At 36.4% G+C, this 20,149-nt stretch overlaps 1 protein-coding gene across 7 annotated transcripts in view; it reads right to left on the bottom strand.

The window, feature by feature from the left end:
• Nucleotides 1–20,149, bottom strand: part of DMD (dystrophin) — a 1,185,061-nt gene that overhangs the window by 978,683 nt on the left and 186,229 nt on the right. For all 7 annotated transcript variants that reach the window (XM_087966867.1, XM_087966866.1, XM_087966869.1 and 4 more), the window contains exons 8-10: nucleotides 16,851–17,029; nucleotides 6,055–6,243; nucleotides 5,595–5,779 (exon numbers count right to left, since the gene is read on the bottom strand). In XM_087966867.1, the coding sequence (XP_087822993.1) occupies nucleotides 5,595–5,779; nucleotides 6,055–6,243; nucleotides 16,851–17,029 (553 nt within the window). The remainder of the gene's footprint in view (nucleotides 1–5,594; nucleotides 5,780–6,054; nucleotides 6,244–16,850; nucleotides 17,030–20,149) is intronic.

The raw sequence follows: 20,149 nt of genomic DNA, 5'->3' as shown, positions 1-20,149 counted from the left end.
ACAGAAAAGTGAAGATGAATGTGCAGATGAAAATGTGACTAAAAAGATACTAGAATGTGCAGAAATTGGTAGATTAACACTTACAATTAAAGAAAAGAAAGAATCTGAATACTTTTGGCTTGGGATTTATTTTATCAATGGTTAGCTGACATAAACAGAAGTTAGAAACATGGAAATATAAGAAAAGGATCAATGAAAAAAGGGAGGTTTGTTGAACTGGATAAGCAAGCATGATGATGATAATTATAGAATTAATATCAATGTAATGAATATTGCTGTAAACGCTTTGATGTTTATTTTCTAAAACTATTTGTACCCAGACAACACACAGTTTAACCAAAAATGTGTTAGAGTATATCCATGAACTGGAATAGAGAATGGTAACAAGGTCAGCCAATGAATAAGCATAGCAACTACGTCAGCCAATGAGGACTGTTTGGAAACTGAAACTAGAAGTAGCCCAGGCATGGCTCTATATTAAGCTCTGCAGCTCTGAAGTTATGTTAAGCTCTAAGTCTGTTTATTGAAAATAATTCTGCTTCTCTCTTCTGCTGTGTGACTTGCTTGCTTGCTGAACTAAAGTAAAACTGATGTCTGTTTCTGAGCTCCTGAATTGCTGTTCTGCTCTGAACCTGTAACATGTCTGCTTCTGTTTGAGTTTGCTTCATGTTGGAGAAATGTGCAACTGATATTGTAAAATTTACTTTATGTGTTTATAAAGAAGTTAAATGAAGCCTCACCCATCTGCGTTTACTTTTCTGGTGCTGAATTTATGCTGCAATACACTGAACAGATTATGGGCCCAGAAAAAGACTGAATTTTTATTTCCATATCTTTAATTTCTATGTCTTGTCTAATATTTCTATTTAACACTTCCAATGTTTCCTCTAGAGTCTAGATCCTTTATTTATTTTTTCTATAATTTGATCAGTTTACATTTGGTACATATATAGTTTGGATCTTCTGTGGGCATAAGTGTATACATGGAACATATTTTTCAGATCACAATAGTATCAGTGTAAGCATTGGACTTTTCCCCTTCAACCGAAAAGAATGAACTTCTGAAGACCAGGTGTTTCAAAAGGAATCTTTTACTGAAAGGGATTTTATCTCAACACTAGGCAAAGCAGAGTCTAAGATATCCCCAGGCATACAGTCATAGATAAAGGAAGTTAAAATCCCTCCCCTTATTCAGATGTGGATTTAGTCAAACAAAGAACCAACAAGTTAATTCCCCCCTCCCCTTCTCTGGGAATGTATCTTAGTAGAATTTCCAGGAGTGTCTTCCAGAGCTGGAATTTTTATGGTTCCTTCTCATCTTGTTATTTCTTCAAGAGGTGACAAGTTTCTGGACATCTGGCTCCACTCCTCCAGTTGTATATAGTAAGCAAGTTATACAGAATCAATATAGGATTTAATATATTCAGGTTACATCAAAAAGGATTAATTGTACTAACTCCCCCCCCCTTTCTTCTTCCATTGAAGAATGGCAGATACACAGATCTGACATCTTGCCCTCCTCAAAAATTTGATAAATCTACCTGGAAAACATAAGACATGTGTTCCATTTACAACTTAGGATGGTTTGTGAGGGTATTTCAGGTGAAACTTCCATAGTAATGTGGGTGCTTTTACATGTCGTTTGGCTACCCACTAATTTTCTGAGGAAGGAAGGTATTTCCAAGCTACTAAATATTGTGTGGAACCAGGGTGAGTGCGCGATCAAGGATCTCTTTAATTTCAAAATGTTGTTCCCGTGTACCATAATGGGAGTTGGAGGTGTGGCAAGGGGGGGGGGGCTAAGGTTTGAAGTGATCTCTGGTTTGAGTAGGCTACAGTGAAACCTGTCTAAGTGTTTTGGGAAGTAGAAGCTCTACCGTAATAGGGTTAATAATTCTCGAGATGGGAAATGACCCAATGAATTTTAGTCCCAGTTTCTTAGAGGGTTGCAACGATTTTAGGAATTTTGTGGACAAATATACACCGTCCCCAATTTTGAATGGTTTAGGATCGCAGAGTTTTTTCTCCTCTTGAGCTTTAAAAGATGCTCTAGCCTTTTGTAGGGCTAGACTGACCACTGGCCAAATGGCCTGCAAATTATTAATCCACCCCTTAAGAGAGGAAATTTTGGGTTCCTTGGTGGGTAGTTCCGGCATGGGGTTGAATTCTTGGCCCGTGGCTACCTGGAATGGGGTGAAACCAGTGCTGCTGTGGACCGAGTTGTTGTATGCTACCTCTGCAAAAGGAAGGCGGTCAGTCCAATTGTCCTGTTGGTAATTAATAAAGCATCTTAAATATTGTTCTAATACGCTGTTCGATCTCTCAGCCCCGCCATTAGTCTGACGATGATTTGACGATGACAACCCCGGGGTGGAGCCTAATAGGTTTAAAAATGCCTGCCAATATGTGGATGTGAATTGTACACCCCATCCGAGATAATCTTTTGGGGAGCTCCATGAAGGCAATAAATGTGTATTAAAAACATCTTTGCCAAGGCCTTGGCTGTTGGGATCTTCTGGCATGGTAAAAAATGAACCTGTTTTGAAAAAAGATCAGTTACAACCCAAATGACAGTATTCCCCGCACTTTCAGGGAGCTCCACTATAAAGTCCACAGAGATCTCTTTACAGGGTGCTGAAGGTTCTGCCACTGTTTGTAAAAGTCCAGGAGATTTTCCTTGTCTTCTTTTTGCGGCAGTACAGATGGGGCAACTGGCAACATAGCTTTCAATGACCTTTTTGAGAGATGGCCACCAAAATGGTCTTTTGATGAAGTGCAAGGTTTTTACAAAACCAAAGTGTCCTGCTATTTTTGAATTGTGGCAAGGTTTCATGAGGTCCATCCTCTGGCTGGCAGGGACGTAAAGTTTGTTTCCTACCCAGGCTAGACCATCTTTGAGGAAGCAAGTGTTTTTGTTAGGCTGGAGCCAGTCATCCTTAAGTAGTGCCTCCTTAAATATTGAAGTTGTTACATTGTCAGTCAGTGATTCTTTCTTCCCTTGTGCCCAAGTGATTACTTTGGCTGCAAGTTGGGTTGGTTGGATCATGGGTTTTATAACTTCAATCTTTTTGCTGCTGTATTGGGGTTTCCTGGACAGGGTATCTGCCAAGAAATGTTTCCTCCTTGGGAAATATTTGAGAATGAAATTAAACCGTTTAAAATATTGAGTTCACCTTGCTTGTTTTTCTGAGAGTTTCCGTGGAGTTTTCAGGGCTTCTAGATTTTTATGATCAGTCCAGACTTCAAAGGGGATTTGGTTTCCTTCCAGGAAATGTCTCCACTGAGAATGTGCCCATCGCACAGCATATGCCCCTTTCTCCCATATGGCCCATCTTTGCTCGGTTTCTGTCAGTTTCTTGGAAGTATAAGCACATGGTTGTAGCTGTCCATGTCCATTCTTTTGGAATAGAACTGGTCCAACTGCTACATCGCAAGCATCTGCTTGGATGACAAATGCTTGTTCAGGGTCTGGGTGTTTCAGGATTGGTTCTGCTGAGAACAGTTGTTTAATGTTTTTGAATGCCACTTGACATTCCATCATCCAAGTAAGGGGTTACTTTGGCTTTGGCATCTCCCCCCCCCCCCCTTTCGTTTTTAACAAACTTGTGGTGGGGAGGATGATATTCGCAAAAGCTGGAATGAACTGGCGGTAAAAGTTTGCAAAACCCAGGAAGCTTTGCAGTTGTTTGCGAGTATGGGATGTCTCCCAATCAATGACAGCTTTTACTTTTTGTGTGTCTATCTCTATTCCCTCATGGGATATTCTATATCCCAGGTAATCAATTTTTTCCTGATGGAATTCACATTTAGAGAGTTTTGCATATAGTTTGGTGTTTAGGACTTTTGTAAGGACTGCATGAAGTAATTTGGTGTGTTCTTCTTTTGTCTCAGTGTAGATTAAAATATAATTGAGATAAACGAGAACTCCTTTGTACAAAAATTCATGGAGGGTCTCATTAATTAATTGCATGAATACAGCAGGGGCTCCTTGTAATCCAAAAAGGAGCACTTTAAATTGGTAGCAACCCAGTGGGATGTTAAAAGCCATTTTCCACTCATCCCCTTCCCTTATTCTAATGCGGTAGTATGCCTCTCATAGGTCTAACTTTGAAAAAAAAATTCCTTTAGAGAGGTGGGCTAACATGTCATTCATGAGGGGAGTGGGTACATATTCTCCACACAGATGGCATTTAGGTTTTGGTAATTCACACATAGACACAAAGAGCCATCTTTCTTTTCGCGGAATAATACTGGGGCTGCTATTTTTGGTCGGGTAGGTTCGATGAATCCCCTTTTTAGATTTTTATCGATAAATGCTCTGAGTTCTTTTAGTTCTCTGGGGGATATGCAGTACATTTCCGGTTTTGGAAGTTTAGCCCCTGGTAGGATTTCAATGGCGTAGTCTGTGCCATGATGGGGTGGGAGTTCATCAGAAGCCTCCTCGCTAAATGCTTGGGCTAAATCCTGGTATTTGTTGGGGATGTTAATGGGTTCAGCTGGCTGACTGGCCATGGCTGGTTCTCTGTTCTCTATTCCTTTTCTCTGGGCAGTTTGCAAATGGTACATGTTTCTGGAAATGTACATTTCCTCTCTTCCAGTTTATTTTTGGATTCCATTTCTGTAGCCACGTGAGTCGTAGGACTAGTGGCACTTCCATTCCTGGTGCTACAATGAATGTGAGCATCTGACTATGGTTCCCTAGTCTTATTTTCAATGGTTCTGTGGCAAACCTGGCTGGCTCCCCCCCCCCCCCCACTATAGTTCCATTTAATTGGCAAAAAGCATTTAATTCTCCAATAAACAATGTTTTGGGAATATGCTATTCGTTCTTTCATCAGCAGGTGGCGCTCTTTATTTAAATTTCAATATTAAGCCATTTCCCCCTTTTTTCCACAACACAAAGATGGTGTTAATTTTTGGGTAAATACTTTCAGCGTTTCAAAATGCCTGTTCAGTTTAGAAGTCCAATTTTCTATATTTTTAGCATTTTTTTCTTTCTTTTTCCCTCTAGTTCCTCCTCCAGTTTTAATGTTTTTTTCAATGTTCCAGGTCGTTCCTAGGTTAAAGATAATTGTGAATCCTTTTCCAGATTCTTTTTGGGGTTTAAAGACTTGAATTAAAAAAAATTCTTCTCACTCAGTTCCAAACACTGTTCACCAACTTCGCTCCAGCACTATTCTGAGATGTTCCATGGCTGTCCCAACTTCATGGTGGCTATCTTGGCCATCTCTTCTCTTTGTTGTGGTGTAGAGGGAAAAAGCTCTAAGATTCAACAGGAGATTGCGATCTCTCCTGTGGCCTCACAGAACACCCCCCCTTAGCTTCGCCTCCCCTCCAGGGAGGTTTAGGCTTCTATAGGAGCCCACAAACAGGGAAAACCAGAGCAGGAATGGAGAGGTCCGTTTCACTGCATCTGGTATCGTAGAGATGTCAGCTGGAAATCTTCTCATCCAAGAAGCTGAATGAATGGTGAGGAATGGTTTGATAAGGTTTGATATTCATATATTTGTATTAAAAACACACATTATTTTGACATGCTATACTATAACAATAATTTCAACCAGTATTGATAATCCAAATTTATATTCACTTACTTGTTCTGTCTTTCCATACTTCTGACTCTTAGATTTTCCCAGCGTGAATTTAGAATATTCATTTGTTCTTGTATTTCATTTTCTTCATCTTCTGAAAGTTTTCCAAATGTTCCCAAAAGTTGGCTGCCTGCTTGCAAAATGTCACCAACACATCCCTGGTGAGCAGTTAATTCCATCATAAAACCCTTGGAAAATCATTATAACAATGATTACCAAAACAGAAAAAAAATACTCCTATGAATATTTTACAAATTACATTAAAATTCCAGTTTTTATTGAATAAACCAGTTTTTAGACATTAACAATCTGATTTAAGTGTTTTGTAAAAAGGAAACAAATGAAATAAATATATAATTCAAATGTTACATTTTTAGTTTCATATACTGTAACCATAGAAAAATGAATAGCATATGGTGATGTTTTGGGGTTAATTATTGAAATAGACATTGTTCATTCATACCTCATGAGTGTGAAACTGTTCTTTAACTTCCTCTACGTCAGCGGAGATCTCTCCTTGTGCTTGCAATGAATCTTCAGCAGACAGAAGCCATGATAGGACTTTTTCTAATGCAGTTTGGTAGCTTTCTAGGTCTGTTTCTGAACTCATGGGTGAAGTTGCAAATAACTTCTGTTCTTGACTTTCAAAATGCTGATAAATAAATAATGTATTTAAGGAACAATTTACTAGTATACTTTTTTCTGGATTAATAAATGAAATGTCATGTTAATTTAATAACTAATAAATCAAATGCATCAGTTTCACCTAAAATTAGATCTGATATACAGATTTTTATTATTTTGTACAAAGGCACTGGAATTGGTATTGGGTACAAAGCCATCTCATAAATATTAACAGAAAAAAGTAATCAGAGATTCTTCATGCACAGCTTTAGTTACAGGTATGTTTTGTTAAAAATAAAAAACGTTAATTGTTTTATGAATTGTGGAGAGCTCAGTTTGTATATTCAGTTACACTATAACTGCATGCAAAGCTACATTAATGCATACAAACATTGTAAATATTTATAAAAATGCAGTTGTAAGTTAAAATAATTCCTCCATTTTTTTTACATTTCGGTATAACCTATAACATTATCTTTACCAAGAATTAAATTAGAGATCAAATAAACTAGGATTTTTAAACAATGACATTTCTACATTATTATTGTTATGCCAGAATCATGCTTGTCTTTTAAAGGCAACAGCAGTATTTTTTTCCTTGCACTTAATATATCTGTCTCTGCTTCCATGCTTCCTAATGAATGGCAGATATAAAACTAACAATTTATGGCAGGGACACTTCTCTGCTTTTTATTAGGAAAGTGGAGCTTCATCATCATTTTTTTTGTTTTATTTACATCACAATTTTTTACACAAGACAAAACATGCTATATTGAACATTTTTATGAGAGAGAGAGTGTGTGTGTGTGTGAGAGAGAGAGAGAGAGAGAGAGATAAATTTAGTAAGGAAGGTTGACTTTATTTTCTGCATATTTTATTTTTAAATAATTAGGGGAATCCTACATTTACCTCATGGAGGGAAAAAGCCTATGACACACTAGGCCAAACATTTTCCTTGCAAAAGGAAAAAAAAGTTCTTTTCTTCCTTCCCATTCAAAAGATCTATACAGAGAATTTTAGTTACAAATGTCCAAACCAGAAACACATTTCTTTTAACAAAATCTTATATTTAGAAGATATAAATTGACTGGTGCAGAATTTAGTTTGTTTTAATTCTCAACAGAACTGATGTAAAGCTTAAGGGCCTAGTGAAATCAACCGTTGACACATTCTTCTTTGAAAGTGCAGATGATAGAGTGAATGGACATCTGATGGAGAACATAAGGACACACTGTATTTCCAATAGCAAAACAGGGTGCCAGATGCCCATTTTTTGAAAAGCAGAATGAATTGCAAAAATAAATTAATGGCAATTAATGTATTCGGCTCATTTCTGCATGCACGTATATATTCTATCTATCATCTATCTATCATCTATCTATCTATCTATCTATCTATCTATCATCTATCTATCTATCTATCTATCTATCTATCTATCTATCTATCTATCTATCTATCTATCTATCATCTATCTATCTATCTATCATCTATCTATCTTTCTGTATACAATTTTTTCTTTTTCTATTTTAGGTAGCAAAAATGTACACATTCCAGGTAAATTTGCAACTTCCATAAAACAAGTTTGTATGATTACTTTAAACTGATCTGGAAACTTATTAATTTCCCTTATTGTAGGTTCCACATAATAGTTGTGAACTGATATGGGTCTATAGAGATATATTTAGTAGTAGACCTATCTCTTTTAAAATATTTTTTCCTGTGTATGCAGACTTTTTAAAAATGGAATAAAAGCATTTTATTTTACACTGCTAGTAATGGTCTATTATCCATTGTTCAAGAATAAAAAAATGTAGGTTATCTTGAGCCAGCTAACCTTGATGTTCCCTCTCTGATGGGATAAAGCCTCCATTCCAGTGGCTCAAGTGGCTAGCTGTCTACCAGCTTCATCAGCTCAGTCAAGCCCTGGACTGCGCCACAGCCCGCTGAGGCAATGCACGGTGCGACCACACCTGGCCACCCACACCCCCAGCCAGAATTACAAGTGCCCCCCTGGATGGTCCTACTACCCCAGTCCAAGTGCAGTGAGCTTCCGCACTGTGCACTTTATCCAGTAACAGAGATGGCATCTTAAGAAGCTATGGTTTAATTATGGCATTCAACACGATAGAATCCTCTTTCTTTGACCACTTTTCTTGGGGAAGTGAAGGCATCTGGGCAGTGGTGGAGGAGAGGGAGAGGCCTGCGGAGGAGAGAGAGAGGCCTGTGGAGTCATTGGCACCTTTCCTCAACAGCATCTCAAACTCATGGAGGATGGCAGGGCGGCTCCTGGCCTGTGTGGACTATGTCACCAGGTGAAACCCCCCACACACACAGGGGGGGGGGGAATGAATGGGCAACTGGGTGTGTGGCTGACAGTTGGCTTCCAGCGCCAGAGAGGGCAAGGAAGGGAAGCGGCCAGGCTGCCGTTGCCTTTCATTGGGGCACATGGAGCGAGACAGGGTATGGCAGGGCTTCCTGCCCCTCAGTTTAGCCGTTTCACTGAACTCCACAAAAAATTAGCTATTGGTTCTATTGAACCAGTGCAAATCAGCTGAATCTCACCACTGCTTGGAACGCTAACAATCATCATACTGATGATATGAAACCTAATGCTAATGCATGATTTGCCTCAGCAATTTCATGTAGATGTTAAAAAGAAATGGAGGAAATGGAGATCCTTGAGGGACACCACAGAAAAGAGATCTCCAGGCAGATTCACATCTCCCTTCTCCATTGAATGAAATTGTCCATTCAGGAAACCAGGCAGGTACCTGGTGCCTATCAAATTATGCTTTTAAGGTATTCAGGAAAAGATAGATACTACACATCATACAGAAATATTTATTTTAAAATGCAATTAAAAAGAAATAGAATAATGTAAATTTACTCTAAAATGGGGAAATATTAGCCTTGATAATGGGTAGAGGAAACAGTATTTAATATAGCTAGAGGAGTTAATATGGCTGTGGGTAAGACAATAGAGGAAAAACAGATCTGCTGTGATTTCTGTCACTAATTAAAGGTATTTAACAATCAAAAATAAAGACTACAGAAGATAAATAATAATGACAGATATATGCAGAAATATATGAGCTATCCTGCAGTTATTGAACAATTTGCTTTAGTCATGTTGCGATTTTTTTTTCCCGGTCCACTTGTGTCCGATTCTGGGAGACTACCTGAACAAGTGCCTACAGTTTTCTTAGCAAGATTTTCTGGAAGTAGTTTGCTTTCTTTCTTGGGTAGAGCGAAAATGACTGGCCCAAGGTCACCCATCTGGTGACCTAAGAAGAATACCACTGAAAATTAAAATGGACATAAGCAAAAAGGATGCATTTATTTCCCACAGCAAGCACAGGCATATTAGAAGAAGAGTGTTATTCACAACAAAAAATAATATTGACAGACCTGCGGAGGGAACATCATCCCTTTTTGGTCAGAGGACATGACATAAGCAGTTTGTGTGTATGCATAGCTTTTGAAACGAGGCTTAGGTGAAGGGGTGCACATATGGCCCTGTGCTACACTGACTTTGATCTAAGAAGAAGAAATTAGGAAGAAAAGCAGTCATACAAGGATGAATGTGGGTAACAAAATGGATGAAATATAGTATATTTCAAGGGAGAATGTCAGCAGCCATCTTCCTTCAAGAAATGCTCAAGCATTAAACAGCAAATAGAAAGATACTTTCATTATAGGTTTAATGAGAAATAGATAAAAAAAATATTTGAATTACCTGTAATTATCCTACTATGAAGCCTATCATCAATAAAGGCCTCTGTGATTAAATGCACTTAAAGCAAAGGGACATGAACCCAGAAAGGTTCTGAATAAATATGTTCAGTAAATATGTTCAGTGCAAAGGTGTAAAACAGTTGGGAGGCCCATCATTCAATATAATTATAAGAATTATAAGACTCACTAGGATCGAAATTTATTGTAATGGCATGCCCATCCAAAGAAAGAAATTATTTGGGAATTAGTATAGAAATCTAAACCTGAGATAACATGACTATTTTCAAAAACAAGAAATGGTCTATGAATATGTTTATATCAAAATAATAACAATTACAAAGAGATATTATCAAAGTCAGAATTGAAGAATTTCACGTGCTTATATCTGTCTTTTATCATTTGAACTGAATGAGTATTCATACAAAATAAAAGAGATCTTCCTTTCAATGACATTTTCCTTTATAAACTTTTATGAAGGGTGGGAAATGATCTTGCAGAAATCCTGATAGGATAGTGGAACTTCTTCAGCCTTTTCTAGGGTTTGATTTTTAAAAAGACCTAATAACAGCATAAAACAAAATAACTTCTGGATATATGCAACCTACAGTGTTAAACTAAGTGAGATGGCTGATCATGATGGCTGTAAATAGCAAATAATCACAAACGAAATTAAATACAAGAAATACAAGATTAGCTAATTTTGTTGTGAGTTTTGTCTAAATACTAGCTCTTCATAATATGCAATGTAAGTTACTTAAAACTTTTCTAAACCAGATTTCTAAACCAGGAGTTCCCAACCCTTGGGCCACGGACCACCTCTGGGCCTTGAGCTGTTTGGAACTGGGCCATGGAAGTGGCAGATGAGCTTATGTCCCCACTTGCGTGAACAGTGGCAGATGAGCGCATCCCCACTTGCGTGAACAGTGGATGAGCGGTGTGCTCCATTTGCACAAGTGTGGAACCATCCCTTCTTCCCCCACACTGATCCACAAAACCAAAAAGATTGCGGAATTCTCTTCTAAATGACTGAGACCACAACTGACTGTTCTTGGAAAAGACTTTATTTTCACAAAAGACCCTTTTAAGTATGGAAAGACCATCAAATAGCAATGAAGTATTCATTGGTAGCGAGTTTTGCTTGAAGAGTTAAGAAATATTTTGCCAGAAAAACTTTACATATGAATTGTTGTTGTTTTTTTAACAAACTTTATTCAGTTTTTCACATTAAAAACAAAAATCTCTTTTTAGTGGACAACATATTTCCGGGTCATCACCTTTACATACAAATATGACAGCAATTATACATTGATATATGCATACTTAATTCTATTATTATCTTTTCCATTCCAAATTTTCAGTAAGGAGAGAAACAAACACATTAATTCTAAATTCTTTCATTAATCTCAATCGAAACATCTTTTTGTTTCATTTCAATTATTTCAAATATAATCCTTTAGTATTTATTTTTAAATATAAAGATAAACAATATGTGTTTGCCTAATAATAATAATAATAAAGTTTAATTCTAAATTCTTTCATTAATCTCAATCTAAACATCTTTTTATTTCATTTCAATTATTTCAAATATAATCCTTTAATATTTATTTTAAAAATAAAAATAAACAATATATATTTGCCTAATAGTAGTAATAATGAAGTTACCAATGTCTCTCCTTGCTTTTAATAATCTATATTAAACTTATTAATTTATCTGGTTCTTTAGTCTGTCATATTCCTTTTGCATTACACTTTTTTTTATGAATTCTAGATTAATACGAGTTTTAACACACACACAAAAAGAAAAAAGAACAAGTACAGGTTTCCCCTCTTTTACTATTTTGAGTGTGACACCTTAATGATTAGAATATACCTTTATTCCCTCATCTTAATTCCCAATAAACCATTAATCATTACATCTTTTCAATTGGATTCCACAGCATATTTCCCCCCCCCCCCTTTAATAAGAGTTATCAGTATCTATATTACCCTATTTTCTAAATATTTTTAATTGCAGAAATATTCTTTTACCCCTTGTCACCCTGCAGAATCCCCTTTTTAATTCATCAACCATTATCTCTGAAAAAAACAATTTCTTTTCAACATTTTACTAGTTCTGTGTTTCTTTCTTTCACATGCCTGTTTCTTACTGCTTCTCCTCCCCCTCTTTTCCCCATATCTTTTCTCATTCCAGTTTATATCCCTCTCTTTCTTAATATCTTCCTTTCCCCTTTTCTGCTGGGACTTTCTGCCTTTCCTGACTTCACAGGTATTCCTTCTTTTAATTGTAAAGAAACAATTTCCTTTCAACATTTTACTATTTCTGTATTTCTTTCTTTCATATGCCTGTTTCTTGCTGCTTCTCCTCCCCCTCTTTTCCCCATATCTTTTCTCATTCCAGTTTATATCTCTCTCTTTCTTAATATCTTCCTTTCCCCTTTTCTGCTGAATCTTCCTGCCTTTCCTGACTTCACAGGTATTCCCTCTTTTAATTGCCTTCTTAAATCTCAACTTTTTAACCTTCCTTCTTTCCCCACTTCTTTGTAGCATTCTTTGTGTTAATTGTCTATTTAAAATGTCTTCTCCTTGAGTCAATTCCTCCTCCTCTGAAAATATTTCTTCTTGTTCTTCAATCGCCATTTCCATTTTTTCTAGCACAGAGCAAAGTGATTCGCCTCTTTCCTGTAGTAATTCTCTCATATTTTTAAGTTCCATTTTTAATTCCCGAAGAGATATCATCATTCTTATATTTTATGATCGTTAAAGTTCACAAAAAGAAACCACTTTTACTTTCCTTCTTCTTTCAGTTTTTTAAGGTTCTCAGTTATTCCAGTCCAGGGTTTATACCAAAAACGTCAATCAGTCCCACAAACAATCTTTCCTTGCTTTTTCTTTTATTCTGGTTCTGCTTTCACTTTCTAAAATTCTTACTTTGTTTCAATATTTCTGTAATGTTATATCCACACCAGTTCATTCAAAAACAGGATGCTTTCCCTTTTATTTGAGCCAATTTTTTATCAAAAGGTGACACTCTCCATTATACAAAGTCTTCACCCTTTTCCCCTATTTTTTTATTTAAGGTTTTTCGAACCTCAATATTCCAGTACAGTCCAGTCTCCAATTTGTAAACTTTGTTATTATTATTCTTTGACAATCTTAAGTCCAGCTTTAGTTTTATACTTGTTTATTCCCAAATTATTTTAGTCCAATTTTATTAAATCTTTAATTCCAGCTTCTTCCTTTCCCAGTTCGAAGCCCCATTTAGCTGTCAAAAATATATTTTTTTTCTCTGTCCCTTTGTAATTTCGCCGCTCACTTTTCTTTTCTTAAAAATTCTATGTTACCTTAATCCCGGGGTACTTTTGTTTAGTTATATTGCCCAGTTGTCCCAGTTCAGATGTTATCCACCTCTTTCTTCCCTCCTGCACAAATCTTAGTCCAGCTGAGTCGTCCTCTTCAGGGTGGCCATTTTAGACCACTGCTGCAGTCATCTTCGGGAGGAAAAAAAAACCAAGCCGGGGGGGAGGGGGAGATGCGGCTCCCCACAATCAGGCTTGCTGCTTCCTCTTACTCCGCTGCCCCTCCAAGGCAGTTTCAGCCCCTAATCAAAATGATTGGGGCTCTCCGACGAAAGAGCACGAACGATAGCTGCAGAGAGTTGCGATCTACCGTCCGTCGGCAAGGATGCTCCGCCTTCTTCCTCATGAATTGTTAATGTTCAATCACAATATGTCCTGAGATGCTTGATTTGAATCTTTATTTAATTATTGAGCTTCTGCTACTTTTAAAGTTCATGTTATCATCAGAATGTAACATTCTAGGGATTTCCGGTTTGTCGGCTTTGCGAGCGGTAGGGATTCGCGAAGCTGCGCGATCCCTGCCGCGCTAGCCGCTTTTGGGGCTCCGATCCGAAAGGGTGCGGAGCAAGGCTGCCCTGCAGGGGCAGCTGAAGGTAGGGGAGATCCGGAAAAGGGTTTGGGGGTGTTGCAGACCCCCTCCCTGGCCGGTAGAACCTCCTTTTACCAAGACGGCGTAGCGGCGGTCCGTAATGGCCGCCACAAAGAAGCCGGCAGCTGGGCAAGTATGCGCAGGAGGAAGAGGAGAAAGTTTTTAAAAGTGAAAGTCTTCTTGGTCGATCCAGGACTCTGAGATATATTTAATTTAATTCCTGGAAGTGATGGCTTTTTGGATGATTCTTTCCACAAGAGAAAGTAAGCGGCAATTCTGAGGTGCTGAAAGGAAAGTTTACTCTCCCTCCCGACGGAATTAACAAACGGATATTGAGAAACCTGATTTTTTTTCAGGTAAAACTAGCTTTATGGGATAAGTCGGAAGGGAGAGGACAAAAAATATATTTATCTGGTTGGATTTTGTTGGAGGAGATGCCTTAAGGATTTGGAGACAGAAATAAAATTTTAATAAGGCTTTAAAACACAGATTTGGATTTTCTTTTTTCCTTTGTCTGATACTACCCCTGGAAGAGAAAGTGGAAATTTTGGCTTGGCTTGGATTGATTGAGGATTGTGGACTTTGGGATTGTCTTACTTTTCTTTTGGAATATTTTGGTTGGAGTAAGAAGAAAGAGGGAAAAAAGACAAGAAAAGATTTATAATGGCTTTCTCCCTTGAGGAACTGAGGGATGAATATGAGCAAACAAAAGCAGCCTGTAAAGATGGTATGGAAAAAGCTTTTCTATTTTTAGAAATGGCGCTGGTTAACTATGAACAGACAATGCAACAGATGGAACAGCAAGAAGAAGACGAAGACACCATCTTTAATGAATCCCAAAATTTATCTAAGGAAGAAGGAAGGAAGAAAGCGAGGAAAATGAAGGACTTAAGATCTAAAAAAACATTTAAGAAAGAGAAAAATATGATGCAAAATAAATACAATGATAGCAAACAAGAGAAAAAGGGAATACAACAGAGAAGGGATGCCAGCAAGACAGAGGTTAGAAGAAGGGGGGTAGGAAGATCTGGTGGGGGAAGAAAGAAAGGGGAAAGGCGGAGAAAAGCCACAAAGTTTTAAAATTGGATGGGAAAAGAGGAATCTTTTTCAGGGATAAAGGGTAAAGTATAAATTTTCTTTAAAAAGATTTTGCAAGGTACATAAGACGGTATTGTAATATTTGTATTAGAAATAGAAAATTAGAATGGCTTAAGAGTTAATAAGAAATTAAAATGTTGAAATGTTTAATAATGATTGATTTTTAAAATGTAATAAAATATTGAAGGGAAAGGCAATGAGAATGCTATAAGATTTATTATTTAGATTTATTATTTAACTACGTATTTAGGAGGATATTATGTATTTAAACATTTCCGATTTATTACTCTGTTTTTATTGTTATTAAAAGTAAAAATTAATAGATAGAATGTACCAAGCAGAATCAGATTGGATATTAGGTGTCATTTTAAATGTTAATCTAATATTTAGGGAGAGGATAGAAAGGCATCATACTCTGATTAGAGATTTCAGGAGAAATTCTTTTTTTTTTTTCATTATAAGGAATGAGATAGAGGGATAATAAAGGATGGGCAAAAGATACAAATATAATGATTTAAATTAAGATGGATTGAATAAGATAGAATTATGAAGAGTGAAATGTGTGGAGAAGTATATATAGAAGATACAGAATGATAAACAAAATAGGTAATGATTTCTAAGATGAGCATGAATATAATTAAAGCCCATATAAAGAGAGGTACCGGGGGCCAAGTTACTTTACTAAAAGATTTTTTATATGTTTGTTTGTGTCTGTTTATGTTTTTGAGAAGTATTGGTGAAACCTTTTAGAAGCACAGAAAGAGAATGACGATAATCAAGTCAGAAAGAAATAGAGGACAAGAGATGTTTTTATGCTTATTTAGAAATGGTTTAAAATAGAATTGTATTGTATAAGATAAGGTTTTATCTGACTTGTAAAATTTATAATGGAAAAAGGTTCAAATATGTAATGGTTGATGATGATTTGTTTGTTTTTGAAATTAATAAAACTTGTTTAAAAAAAAAAAAAGAATGTAACATTCTAGAAAGAAGCTTCTCTGAAACACACAATAGGACCTGACAGCTATTATATCTGGCTAAAAAGAAAATTTCTTTGTGTGGGAAATGAAAAATTATGGTAATTTATACAAACATAACCTGAACATATTAAATAATTAATATATGATTACTTCCCTAGTCGATCTACTGATGAATAGTTTCCAATTATTCATGCTTTTTCATATATGCATATAGTTAAATGAAACAAGCAAATGAATGAAATGAAATGACAATGAAATAACATTAAGCAATTTTTAAAAAATCAAGTAGCTTTTATTAAATTATTATAATCTTGAAAACTTTGGGTTGGTGAAGTCTTAATAATTCAAAATAAGCATCTTGACCTTACCTTACTGTTTCAGATTTTTTTTAAAAAACTGTGTGCATATTATTGAAGCTTAATATACATCATGTGAAACAAAAAATAACAAAAATCTACATTTTTAAAACAGCACTTTTAACATGCATGGCAGTTAAAATATAATCCATGCAAATAAGATCTGAAATCAATGAAAGACAACCTTTTCCATGTTGAAAAAGAACTATAATTTAAAAATGATAGGTCTGGAATATTTTAGCTTGTGGGGAAAAAGTGATCAAGACTTGGACAAAAATAATAAGAATTTCACCAACTGTTCCCAATACTTAACATTTCTACCCAAATTAATTTTCAGTAATAACTCTTGTAAATTGTTAAATGACAGATTTTGATAACAACTACAGAGCAGTTCAGTAGCTTCATGGTTTCATAATTGAAACCATTACCTTTTAAAGAAACACAAGACAAGTACACAAATAACTCTGCAGGAATTTACTGTTCACTAGTCTCAAATAACAGGAAAAAAACATACGACTCACCTGTTGAGAAAACAGTTGTGGATGTAATTGGATTTGTTGTTCTCTAATGTGCTTTACTTCCTGTGGCAATGTTTCAACTTCATGGATGGCTTCTAGAGTAACCTTCTGGGGCAGGACTTGGAAAAGTGATGTCACATACATCAAGATGGATTTCTTGTCAGGATAAGTTGTTGCAACATCTGCATATGCACATTAAACATACAAAAATTTACACTGTTTATAAGACTTCATAGAAAGAGGTTCCTAACTAATTCATTTTTCATTTAATAGAATATAATTCTTTATTGGCCAAGTGTGATTGGACACACAAGGAATTTCTCTTGGTGCAAATGCTCTCTGTATACATAAAAGAAAAATGTGACACGCCTTTTCATTTAAGTTGACGGTAAACTAAAAACTTAATAGCCATAAAGGATCATGCCAAGGCCGAGCTTAACAATGTGTTCACAGATGCTTCTGGGACATTTGCAAACAGAAGAATACTCATTTCCTGCCTTTCTTCCCTAGCTAGGGTTTGCAGCCATGTTGTTCTGAATCTGATGTAAGAATGACTTTTCAGAACTAAAGAATTTGTAAAATGTAAAATCTATTATTATGGTCCTTTTCATGCCCCCAGATATAATCTGTGTATATACCGTTGTTGTTCTTTAGCACTATTTACTGTAGTGGCCAGGGCCAACACCAGTCTATATTGTTTGGAAGCTGACACGACCCCTTTAAGACTCATCTACCCATTAACCCTCACTCCCAAAACAAGTGCATCCTGGGAAGCCAGACTCCATTTCCCCTAGCATTCAGAAAGAAACAGAAGCAACAGGAAAAATCCAGCCTAATCCATGGCCCATGTTCATCTGAGGACAAAAATCCACATCCCATACACACAGCATCGCTGGTGAGATTTAGATTTATCTGTACTTGCTAACTGTTATGCTCACCAGCAACTCAACACTGCTTATTTTGTATTTGAGTTCTTATTGTATGTATTTTTATTTTTCCCAGTTTCACCCATCCTTTTCCTTTAATAAAGCATCCAGATCTACGCACATGGTCTGTTTTATTGGGGGATAGGTGGATTTAGCTGCCTTCCCAAGCTGCACACAAAGTAACATGTAGCAAGGGCAGAACAGTCCTAAACCAGTGTAAGGGGGTACGTAAAAAGCATAAAAGATGCAGCAGAGTCTTAAAAAAGGAAAATAAAAACTAGAAAATATTAAAACAGAAAGTATATATAGTATAAATGCCTATAAGAATCTAAAACAAAAAATATGAGCATTATATTGGTGTAGGGGAAGATAAAAAGATTAGTATGTGCAAGACTATATCAATGACAGAGCACTCTCATATGGTGAAGTAGGTAGTCATTGAGTTTAGTTTATTGCACAGGACATCTGATAAATTTTGAGCCCTGATGCACAGAACTGGCAACCTTGTATGCTTTAGTAGTCTTGGTAATTCAAAACAACAGGGAAATGTAGCCTGTGTACCCTGTGCATTTATGCAATAATGGTCACTTCATTGCTTGACCCAATGATCTAGCATTTTGAGAGAGAAAAATCTCCTTTGTTCACTTTCCCCATGCCACAACTGATTTATGTACTTTACTCATAACTAATCTCAGATGCCTTTTTAAAAAGCTATTGTAACAAATATTTAAGGTCTCCCCACCCCCAATGACTTGACTTTTGATTACTGGTATTGTGCTCTTCTAAACCTTTTTTGGCTCTCTTGCAGTCTTTTCCCACTGAAGCTGGCAGGATTGTAAACTGTTCAGATATTTGTAAAAGGGCAATACTACATTGGCCCATTTCAGTCTGAAATTTCTATTGAAGTATACTATCCAGCATGATCCCAAGTTCTTTTTTGTGGTTTGTTACAGTTCAAAACTCTCACTGCATTTGAAAATTTAGGGTATGTTAACCCAAAGTACCTCATTTTAAACTTAATTGAAAAACATTTACCATTTGATGACCATTCACCTAATTTAAAAAGAACCTTCTTGAACTTTTCTCAATCACTTCAGAGACTAGTATTTTTCACAAATATTACCTAGCAAATAGATTACTAATAGATTAATTAAGATTATAAACCAGATATCCCGAGATATACAGTATGCTCAAGGGACTCCATTTCTTACTTTTTTGGGGGGGTCCATTTATTTTGCTTTATGCTTTTAATTATTAACAATAAGCGCAAAGAAAAATCCTCTTAATTTATCACCACTATGTTCATTCAAGAGCTTTTCTTAACATCAGCAATTGCAAAGTAGAAGAAGGGCAAATGATACATAATGTTGAAGGGACATAATAGTAGAATAGTTACAATTAATGGGATATAATAGTAGAGTCAGTAGAATTGGTTTGACTTGCTGCTTTGCTTCTGTAAGAATTACTTTGCCTCTGTCATAATTTCTGTTATCTTGTTTTTCTGTATCATCCTGAGCCTGGCACCTATCTTAGGTTGAAGCTGCATACGTAGAGGACACATATGGGGGTACCTTGTTATAGTTCACACCACAGCTCTAACTTATACCTTTGATCTGTCTTGCTAAGCACGGTCAATGCAGGGCTATAAGGAAGGCATGGACCAGGAGGCCAGAATTGGGTACTAGGCTGATATCTCTGAAGATATAAAAGTATGCCATGGCTTTCCCAAAATGTGGCTTTTTTCCTTGCATGCTTTCTGCTTATATGCAGTGAAAAATTGTCCACCCAGGATTTTGTTTTGCAAAATAAAAACTGTTACACTTCAAGCCTCTTCTTGAGTCTCTCTCTTTGGCATTCTGGTGACTCAAGTACATTTTGGGATGTTACAATGTCATAACACAAACATCAGGATGGAAGCACTAAAAGTCAAATCTTGAACTGTGACTTTTTTGTTATCATGTTGTAGAAAGCCCCCCCCCCCCCAAATTAAAATATTGTTTGTTCTTAATATTAAAAAGAGCCGGGATTTCCCCTAAAGGAGAAATTGAGACAAATCTTAACAAAGGCAGAAAGCAGCCCCAGTCTTCCTGCTATAGGAAAACAGCATCAAGCAGAAGCATGAAGAGGCCAATTTTTAGGAGATTTTTGTATCCATTCAGAAAGATTAGATCACTCTATTCATAAGCAAAGAGCAAACAGAGACTTCAAATAAGCAACACAATTAGGCAAGCTCAAAATTGACAAGATTAGCTGAGACAAACACCTAGGATTTGCATTTCCCCTTTTGCCTGTAGAGCCAGCCATGACCCCTACATAGGAATCTGGCAACATCCATTAGAACATTAAAGGAGATGTTCTTGCATAAGAAAAGGCAAT

This window comes from Notechis scutatus, chromosome 5 (assembly GCF_049901735.1).
Source record: "Notechis scutatus isolate UNSWTSFEM ecotype Mainland chromosome 5, rNotScu1.2, whole genome shotgun sequence".
Classification (NCBI taxonomy): domain Eukaryota; kingdom Metazoa; phylum Chordata; class Lepidosauria; order Squamata; family Elapidae; genus Notechis; species Notechis scutatus.
Note: the sequence above shows the minus strand (reverse complement) of the source record. Positions and strands in the feature narration are given on the sequence as shown.